This window comes from Cryptococcus neoformans, chromosome 4 (genome assembly GCF_000149385.1).
Source record: "Cryptococcus neoformans var. neoformans B-3501A chromosome 4, whole genome shotgun sequence".
Taxonomy (NCBI): Eukaryota; Fungi; Basidiomycota; class Tremellomycetes; order Tremellales; family Cryptococcaceae; genus Cryptococcus; species Cryptococcus deneoformans.
The window spans coordinates 1,701,481-1,711,480 of record NC_009180.1 but is presented as its reverse complement, the minus strand read 5'-3'; the positions used below and the strand labels follow the sequence as shown (position 1 = coordinate 1,711,480).

General features: G+C 48.3%; 4 protein-coding genes across 4 annotated transcripts in view; 2 read left to right on the top strand and 2 right to left on the bottom strand.

Annotated features, from left to right (window-relative positions):
- CNBD5960 (hypothetical protein) overlaps window positions 1-2,016 on the top strand; it is a gene marked incomplete at both ends in the record, with an annotated part of 2,083 nt that extends 67 nt beyond the window's left edge. The window contains 4 exons of the mRNA XM_770549.1: window positions 1-119; window positions 176-277; window positions 340-570; window positions 631-2,016. The exon at window positions 1-119 is cut by the window's left edge and continues 67 nt beyond it. Coding sequence (XP_775642.1) covers window positions 1-119; window positions 176-277; window positions 340-570; window positions 631-2,016 — 1,838 coding nt within the window. The remainder of the gene's footprint in view (window positions 120-175; window positions 278-339; window positions 571-630) is intronic.
- Window positions 2,017-2,578: 562 nt separating this feature from the next.
- CNBD5950 (hypothetical protein) lies at window positions 2,579-3,483 on the bottom strand (the record flags this gene model as incomplete). The annotated part of the gene is made up of 7 exons (XM_770548.1): window positions 2,579-2,606; window positions 2,672-2,731; window positions 2,785-2,840; window positions 2,895-2,989; window positions 3,049-3,134; window positions 3,191-3,341; window positions 3,432-3,483. 7 exons carry the CDS (start codon window positions 3,481-3,483, stop codon window positions 2,579-2,581), a joined length of 528 nt encoding a protein of 175 aa, XP_775641.1.
- An 891-nt stretch (window positions 3,484-4,374) lies between these two features.
- On the bottom strand, window positions 4,375-6,201 carry CNBD5940 (hypothetical protein; the record flags this gene model as incomplete). Its single annotated transcript, XM_770547.1, has 2 exons — window positions 4,375-4,944; window positions 4,993-6,201. 2 exons carry the CDS (start codon window positions 6,199-6,201, stop codon window positions 4,375-4,377), a joined length of 1,779 nt encoding a protein of 592 aa, XP_775640.1.
- Window positions 6,202-7,723: 1,522 nt separating this feature from the next.
- CNBD5930 (hypothetical protein) overlaps window positions 7,724-10,000 on the top strand; it is a gene marked incomplete at both ends in the record, with an annotated part of 2,775 nt that continues 498 nt past the window's right edge. Inside the window, one exon of the mRNA XM_770546.1 lies at window positions 7,724-10,000. This exon is cut by the window's right edge and continues 498 nt beyond it. Within this exon, the coding sequence (XP_775639.1) occupies window positions 7,724-10,000 (2,277 nt within the window).

Genomic DNA, 10,000 nt, shown 5'->3' with positions numbered 1-10,000 from the left:
TTCCCGCCGGATACTCGTCTACACCCCTGGCGAGGAGTGTACTTGGGCCCACATTTGTACCTCTTCAACTTCCTCCTGACGGACATATGGACCCGGATACGTTTAAGGACATCACTGAGGTGAGTTTGAAATATAACGCATATGGTTATCATACTGATACGCGGTGACTGCGTAGGCAAAACTGAAGACTGATCTGGTTCTGTCGCACATGAGACTCGTGCTCGCTGCTCAGACTCAGGGTGGAAGGCGTACAACGGATACGAATGACTGGAACCTCGTGAGCCGTCCAACTTCTAACCTCCAATCTAGGGAGGTCATTGACATAACTAACATCGTCAGATCTACAACTGCATACGAGATTATTCTGAGCAAATTCTTACTCGGTGGCTCAATACTTATGCCAACCATACTGCCGCCCTTCGCCAGCTTCAGCAAGCTGGACTGTACCCACCCCAACATGTCGCATCTGGACCACACAGGGTAGGCGATCAGACAATGTACGCGCCTGTCAAATCTCGAAGCAGCCAATATGTTCCTCCGCCTCTCATACGGCAAAGCCCACTCTCCGTTGTGAGCCGTGACATCACTCCTGAAAACGCCATTGCAGCTCCTGGAACGTCAAGGATGCAGCCTATCAGTGCTCAGTCTAAAGGGGGTATCCCTCCGCCTTTGCCAGAGAAGACTAAGCCATTCCCAAGTTCTCGACCGACCTCTTCTCAATTCCCACTTGCTGATAAGCCACTTGCACCCTTGAAATATGGGAATCCAAGGCCTCGCCCTGCTTCGTGGCAAGCAATGCCTGAAACTACCGGTGCCTTGTTCAAGGCGTTGAAGAGGTTATCCGAAAGTGAAGGATTGATCCCTCAAGAGTATGCTCAGCTTCTCGAACGCGCATCCCGTCAAGAGGTATCTCCGACTGAAAATCAGCCTGCGACTGGAGACAGCATTCCTTCAAGTCCTTTACAATCGTACACCCCTGCTGGATCTGTTTCTGCGGTCAAAATTACAGACGAACACAAGAAGACTATTCGCAGAATCAGGCCGCCCTCTCGTGATACGGCCTCTCGCCATGGCGCCGATGATGGGAATAACACATATAATCACCTGAATAAAACCTCTCCGACCACTTCCAACACTCCGATCAGTTACTCTGGAAACTCAACTCCGAGATTGACACCTACAGCAGAGACGTTCTCTCAAGGAAAGGTTAACGATCAACCGATCTTCAAATGCCTCCCCACGCCGCCACCAAAAATAGACATCATTTCACTGGCCCCAACGAACTCAGTTCTCGAAACTCCTGGTCTTACCCCTCTTTCGCAGAAGGAACCATTTCCCATTCGCGAGCCTCACCCTACACCTACGGAGCTTACTCAGAGGGATTCAAAAACCTCACGGACGCCTCCTCCCAAGTCACCCGCTCGGGTTGCAGCAAATTTGGTTCGAGAAAAGGCTGCCTTGAATACTGCTCCAGAAGCTATCAGTCTTCAACCTCCAGATCACGATCTGCCACTGTATGCAAACGTCAATCCCGGCCATACTCTTCTAGCAGAGAATGAATCCGTCAACGTTCGGGCACCTTATACCGCAACATCTGAGGAAACCAAGCCTGAAATTCATATCGAAGTACCGACACCTAACAGCGTTACATCAGGTCTGACCCCACTTTCAGAAACTGAACCAATCAGTATCCGTGAACCTCACCCAACCCCCATAGATGCGGAAAGGAGGGACCTTCAAAACGCCTTGACGCCACCACCACCAAAAGCACTCAGCGCAGCTTCGACCCCATGTGGAGGATACAAAACACCTGATGGTAGCCCCGTCAAAGCGGCAATCTCGGGTTTCAAAAAACTTGTTGAGAAGGCAAAATCTTCCCGAGAGCCCGTCAGCGAACGTACAGAGGAGAATGCCAAGGCACGTAGAGTGGTACAGGAAGTCGTTGGGAGTCCCCAATTAGCGGACGTGGTGGACTGTGATGGGAAGAGCAGCGACCAGTCAAGAGGTGAACTGTAAGTAACTTAGGAAAGATGGCTCTTCACCTCATAACTTGCCAACTTTAGAGTCAGTATAAATTATAAATAACGCTGAGAAATGAAAGCAAGTGTACATATCTGAAGACTTTAACACCGAAATCATTCCTCTGTGTTGAATGGGGAGAAACCTTATACCTATAATCTAAGTCATCATTAACCGTCGTTTGACGGCTCCAACCAGCAATCTGTAGGGAATGTAATCTGTCCATGTATGTTCGCATGTTTGATCTTGACTCTAAGCTTTTCAAAAATGCCGTCACTGTCGACACAATGGAAAAGTCATTACGTTGGGAGTCCTATAGACGGTCAAGATTCCTCACTCTTGAAGCTCCTCTCCCAGGTAGAAGTATTTCGCGCAAAAATTGATTGTCGCGGCCATCGTCTTGCTAAGAATTCTCACCCTACATCATCGAGTCTCTTGTTCAACGACTTATATCGTTGACATATCGTCATAGTGTATACAAAATAAGGGTATCGTACACTCCGTCATAATCTCGTTAACTAACGACAGGCATTGGTGTATGTGGGGTAGGAATGGAAAATTAGAAAAGATCTTCAAGGGTCATTTGCCTAATGGAGATTCAATCAGTACGGCTCATATACATAGAAGTGCGGCGATTTTGAGAAAGACATACTTCACAATATCTGTGCTGGCGACCATTTGTGTGAACTCCTCAAAAGAGAGCTTTCCATCCCTAAATAAAAATGTTGTCAGAATACTATCTTTGCCAACCAACGTGAGACTCACCCGTCCTTGTCAGCCTCCATGATGGTTTTGTCTACAATTTGTTGCAATTGTTGGTCCTGTACGCAAATGATCAGCCCATGGCTCATCTTTGATAATCGACGATGACGCACTTTAAGGTTATTTCCGACCATTTGCTTCAACACAAGATACAGTTCACCGTTAGAGATGTAGCCGTCTCGATCCATGTCGTACACCTTGAAAGCGACTGATAAACGTATTAATCAGCATGTAATCAGGTTGTCCGAGTGTTGTCTTGACACGTACATCTCAGCTTCTCATCACGACCTCCTTTACTACTGAAAGCGCTCAAACCTCCGACAAATTCTTGGAAGTCAACCGTTCCACTTCCACTGAAAGATGTATCAGCTTTGCAATCCTCATAAATGGCGAACGTCAGCCTACGTACTCTTCATCAAAGATTGCTATCATTCGATGCGCCAAAGGGTTATTCGCGATTTGAGGGATCTGAAGAAACTCGTCTTTGTCAATCGATCCGGAACCGTCCTTGTCAAGCTTCATGAACCTCTTTTTCAACCTCATAAGCTCCGGTCCTGAGACTGAGAATAATCCCGTCAGTGATAAAAACTTGAGCAGAGGGAGACAAAAAAAAGCGAGCGACAACCGAAGTTGAAGCGTCATGAACTTACAGTTGGAGTTCTTCTCCAGAGAGTTGAACATGGAGGATTCAGCGGCACCCATTGAGATAAGATGGATCTGATGATGAAACGGTGATTAATGGGAAGGTGATAGCACAGATAAGAAGATCACAACCGAAAAAAAAAAAAACGGAAGATGATGATGAAAGAAGCGAATGAACCGAACGAAAGGTGATTTCGCTTCGCGTTGCGAGTTGGGTCGGCGGTTGGGGGTCTGCCGTCATCGTCGATGGGAAGTTCAAACTAGCAATTCAGAATACATCGAAGGTCATCGATTTCGGAGTAACACATTCATAACTTAGATTAGGATGAGATGTGCCAGGCCTTGCTATGCCTGCATGGTCAGCCCTCGGAATGCATGATATGCCATTGGGTAAATACGTTGTCATATATACTATTAGCCTTATATTAGGTCGATTGACCTGAATGTCACGAACATCTCATTGGCTCAGTTGGTTAGAGTGTTCGCTTCACATGATTACGGATTTTAACTCGTGGCTGCTGAACGCGAAAGGTCCCCGGTTCGATCCCGGGATGGGATATACTTTTTCTTTTTTGCCCATTATTTATCATCTTCGCTGGAAACATTTTTTTTTTTTAAATATTACATGTATGGAGCCACCGCCGATTGGAAGCGATACATTACGCATTTGCAAAGTATGGCAGTACCTGAACCTACTGGATTTGTGGAAACGAGCTCAGTTGCGAACGATCGCCGCTTCTCCTCAGGACGACAGATTTCTGACATACCCTCCATGTCTCTGTAAATTTGAAGTTCTGGATATCAAGATGAATAATACATTGTCTTCACTATCTATGGCAGCTGCAATGAAGAGCGTGTCATTACATATAAATCCATTACTCGATTGATCCGTCATTCAGTGAGAAGCATCCTCAAGAGTGGCAAGATCCAAGAAGAAAGAAAAGCAGTATACTAATGCACGACGGTGAACATGATGATAAAGGTGACCACCATCAAAGTAATAGAAGGGGCGCCAATAATTACAGCATAACGGCAAGCTCGGATCATAGGATGAGAATGAGTATACCATGGGAGTTTAGTCTCCTCAACATTGGTTGAAGGAAGTACAAAGGATACGCCAGTCTCAAAATCAATAAATGCCGGCTTAGGCCGAGGTTTCGAGGGGTTGATGAACCATCCGCCAATGATCCAAATGAAGGGCATGAAGAATCCTAGGATAAAGCAAGTCATGAGAAGGGGAGATTGCCGACGGGCCGGTCGAGGATGTTCGCGGGCAATATCTGATTCGGAGGAACGAGGTAAGGGAGCGACTTCCATCTGGTATGGTTTCCATTCAGTGGGCCGAGCGAGATATTGAGAATCGAAGACCCGGGGCCATTGGGAAACGCGGATGGATTGGACGGGTACGGGAGGGCGAGGTCGTTTTACGAGACGTTCATAAGATTCCGAAAGGGCAACTGTATCGTTAGAGTCGTTGACGATGGTGGCTTCGTCTATGATGCTCCATTCGGCAGATTGGATCTAAAAAGACTTGAGTCACAGCTTGGTAAGAGTAGAAAAAATACGTACTTTATCAGAATCAAGCACAATCTCAACGAATTCGTCCTCGTTTTCGATACACCTGGTGTCTCCTTTTTCTGTGATATCCCTTTCAGCTTTGTACTGTGGAGGTGACATGGTCGAGTCTGCATATGCTGGCTGTCTATATTTCTCTCGCGTCTGCGAAGAGAGAGTCGCAGACATACAGATCGTGTTGCCAAACATGGAAACAGGTACATCAAGCGGGCCATCGTGAGGAGGCAACTTGTTATACTTCGTATCATCTCGAAGGGTGGTCTCACCGTCGGTGCAGATGGGGCTGTCGTGATGGAAAAACTGCTCGAGTTTTTTGAGTTTATCGATGATATGCACACCATCCGCAGTAGTTAAGAGGGGGTTATCAATTCCCATCTTGGATCCAGATCTAGCAAGGGTGTTCCTGGCAGACTTGATGAATAGCTCGACGGCCTTAACCTGGGAAGGGTCTAATGAAGCTTTGGTCGAAACAGAAGGGGGGAAATGGGAAAGAGGTCGATCGATACCAATATAGTCAAGAAGCCAGCCAAAATCATACAAGGTATAAATGCTCTGCTGAGTCCCAGGCTTGTTATCATCGGTTATAGTGATCTCAGGGACGGTAAAGGATCGATTTTTAAGGTGAAGAGACGCGTCTTTGCTAGAACCAGGAGGGATGCCAGCACTAGTTTCTTTGGCCTGTTCAACGATAGATCTTACCCAATCAATATTAAGAGGGGCAAAGAAGGGAGCGTCTGTCGTAGGCGTAAGGAGTGGAGTCTCGGGGATTGAAGTGACGGTTTCAGTAGGTGAAAGCGCAGATATATTAAAAGTAGTAGAGATAGGTTCGTCAACCAGCTCATAGCCGCTTGGGTGGTTTCGAGTGGCGGTGTAAGTTTGATAAGGGCCGGCGGATTTTGTGGAAGTAAGGTCAGGGAGCCTGCTGTAGGGTAAGAGAGGTGCTGTAGGCGAAGTCTGACTGCCTGGGGGAGACGAGTAGCTTTTGCCATGAGAGTAAGGTCGTCGAGGAGGGGTGCCCAACTGGAATTCAGCTGGGAATGCTGGATTGTCCTCGCTGCTTCGTGAGAGTCGCACAGTGGTGGCTGGAGAGGCGTAGAATGGATCAACATAGGCGCCATAAGGTGCCAACGGCGGGATCTTCCTGTTGGCTTGAGAGTCGTGATGATCAAAAGCCTGCTTGATTTTCTGACGGCTGTTCAGCATCAAGAGGGATGAATGAAAGTAAGAAGCTTACCTTTACCCAAGGGAACATGTTGAGTAACTTATTGGATCAACTGGTTGGATCGACCAAAGACTGAAAGTTTTACTTTTACAGAGCGTTTGTATTGAGATAGACAGGCGCTCGAAGAGAGTATGCGAGGGCTTCAAAGGAGCACGGTTGGGAAGAAGAGTTTCCCAGATGAAGTATGGAAGGTAGGGAGGAGGAAAAAAAAGAGGATGTCAAATGATAAAGGCGATATATTTACAGCGGACAGAGCCCCGCTGTGCGTGGTGTGTGGTGGTGTGGAAATCGTCCATGTCAAAAGTGTATGGATCGTATTTCCAATAGGTTCACGGACGTCATTCAACGCCTTAAAAAGCGGGTGTTAGGATATTGCGCGCGGAGAAGACAGCTAGAGGTGTGGACAGAGGGGATGAAGCTTGCGGTGAGAAAACGAGATGGCATTCGTTCCTCAAGTTTTCACTCCTGAGATTAGTCATTAGCAAATGGCCCCATCGCAGGGGACGGTTTGCACTCACCTGTGGCATTCCCAGCTTGTTTCCTATTGTAGCCCATTTTCCACAAGCAAATCCTTGAAGTAGTATTTCTGCTGCGATACTTTACCTACTTTTCTTGATATAAGGCTCAGCCCTCATCTTCGCCTGGGGACTCGGCTTTCATTCCCGCATTCCACATCTCTCAATAGCTATCCATGTTTTCTGGCTTATCTGAGAGACTGTGACCGATAGGTTCGTCTGCATTGGAGGTGATCATTTTGTATGTGCACACAACGTTTTGTAGCAATAACCACCACCACAGTTTGGCGCAGAATGATTACGTGATGTGTGCCAGCTAACCGTGGGAAACGCATTCCCGCACAAACATCGCAACAGAGCGGTAAAATCACACGCGAAGTCACAACGGCGTTTACAATATTGCAGTCTCCGTCTATTCTTTCTTTTCGACTCTATAATGCTCTCGTCGTACCCGAGTTGCGACGCCAAATCAATCTCTCTGGTCACCTTATAATAGAAAAACGATCAAAACTCTGGCGGAAACCTTCGCCGTACGGTCTTTACTCTATCGGCCTGGTTGTTTGCTCCGTTTGTTAGTCAGTGTTCGTTCGCCATAGTTGCTCAAGTATCGGAAGTGAGTCATCAGCCGGCGCAGAACATGGAAAGTACTGACTATTTGGGCAAAAGACATTTATTTGGCTGCTCTATTCTTCACTTGTGCTTTCGCGACCTTTGTTTGTGTCTCATAAACTTTGCTCCAATAGTAGATCAGCAAGTCTCTTGGACAAATTGAGGTGTTTTTTGTTTGGATATTGCAAGTGAGTCAAAAGTTAGAGTCGAATATAGATACGGCTGACCATTTGATCAGAAACTGACTACTGTTCCATTTCACATTCTTCATTTTGCTTCTTTCGCCTCCAACCTATAGACTTTTTTCAATCGTAAGCGAGCAACCCTATTCCTAGACAGAAAAACGGGCTGACGAGTACTGTTTAAATGAAGCACAAACATGTCTGCTATGTCTTTTGACCCTCTTCCTTCTTCGACGTCCTCCAACTCTCTCCGTCGTTTTTCGCTCCCGACGACCCTTTCTACCCCCATTCCGGCCACTCTTTTTGAGCCTTCCCGGCAGCCTCGTTCCTCGGGAATGCCTCAGTCTGTGCAGCTCTTCCAAGAGAAACATGCCACCGAGTTCGCCCATTTGTATGAATATGATGATGAGGCTGAGCGAGAGCGCCGCTTGCAACAAGAGCAACAGGTCCTGGAAGAGGCGAGACGTGTGGGAAGATTGATGAGGGAGAGCTTGAAAGCCAAAACCAAGGAACAGCTCGAAGTCAGAGTTGACACACCCTTCCAACAATCCAATAAGAAAGGCAGACGTCCGTTGAGTTTATTATCGGATAGACAGCTCGAATTCCGGTCACCAGAATTGGTCCGGGTCAGCGAATGCGTCACTCCTCGTCCCGTCGAACGCACAAGGCTCATACCTCCATTGAAAGATGATATGGAGCATTTGACACCCGATTTGTCAACACCCATACTATCCGATACGTACTCTCCCGATCCTACCATCGTTACTCCTGATCAGCGAGGCTTGGGTCTTGAATTCCAACAATCGTCCACCCGTGAATCCATCCATGAAGAGCCGTCCTCCTCTTTAGCAAACACCTCTTTTCGGCACTCCACCTATTCTTGGGCGAGTTCTTTTTCCGGAGAGACGGAAGAGCTGCGAGTGGCTGCGCATTATGTGCCCCCACAGACCCCGCAGGAGGAAGAACAGGACAAGGATCACGGGGAGGAAGTTATTGACACCCCTGAAAAGACCAAGCGGCGGAGGAAGCGGATAATAGCCATCGCACACACTGTGCGACAGCTTGAAGGTATCGGCTCTAGAGAGGTTGAGGATCCTACGCTCTATCAGAAGTTGGCCAAGGCATGGAATGAAAGACCTGGATTTATGCCGCAAGAACCGGTGTGGGCACCCGACGAGCAGTCAGCGGAAGAGCGAGCCCCAAAAGTTTCCACAAACTCTGGCGCTTGGCTCGCGCCTTCGCCCACATCTCACACGCCCGCTAACGACCTCACTCAAATCCAATCCCACTCATCCTCGAATCCTTCTACTCTTAACGACTCGCAAATATCTAGTCCATTCCGGTATTCTTTTGCCTCGAGTGCCCATGATCTCGTGGATGATGGCGGAATCGAGCGAGGTGCGCAGATCTTGAGTGAAAAGGCTTGGTTAAAGACACCGTTGTACGGCCATGACGCATTTTTTGGCGCGCACTCTCCTTCAAACCCTTACCCCAATTCATCTTTTCAACCCAAGCCCAGAGCTAGAAACAGCGGAAACTCGTTCGAGGGCGCAGGAAGCATACGGAGCCACGATGAGAAGAGTGAAGAAGAGGTCAAGATTGAAAGGGCAGAGCCTAAAAGGACGCTGAAAAGAATCCAAACCGATATCTCCAAATTACGAGCCGAAGCCACATTTGTTCCCCTCAAGCCTGAAGCAGAGGCCGGTCCGTCGGTGCCGCCTATCTTTGGCCTCGGCTTCATCGGCAATTACATGGTGTCTGTGGATAACGGGCGTCGTCCTTTGGAGATCAAGCCAGAGGAATCGGGTTTTCAGCAAGGGGAAGATGGGGTGGAGATCAGGGAGGCGAAAAAAGGGTGCAAACAACAAGGCTCGATTCATTCACTCAGCGGGATTATTCCCCAGAGCACACGTCCGGTCGAAGACGACTCTATGGAAACAATCGACCTGACTCTCGCTGCATCCCGCCCAGCGAGCTTTTACACCACCTCCGACGGTCGACGACAACAGCGCCAGCAGCTCACGCCCGGGAAAACAGACTATCCGTTCTCGAACCACTCCCAACAGCCGGATTGCTGGACCCCCTTGACTATCTCCTTACCTCAACACATCGAATACACTCTGGGTCCTCCGATCGATCTGGGAGCCCCAGTTTCTATTCCGGATCGACTGACAATGGGGATATGGCAAAAAGAGGAGGCGGAAGGGCCGGAGACGGAGGAGGGCGAGTGGCTCGAGGATTTGGATTCTTATCGTTCCTCGGCGATTTGCTCATCCCCATCCATCTCCCATCCGAGTCCCCGCCAATCTCGCCTCCAAGTACGCCCAAAGTCTATCCCGCCGACTACCCCGGTGAAGGAGCAAAAACACCCCATCTTCCCCGACATGCTGAATACACCGGCGAGAAGAAAGGAGAGGAGAAATGGAGAAGAGAGCGAGGACGAGCATCGTTCGTCAGCGAAGAGGAGACGCCAA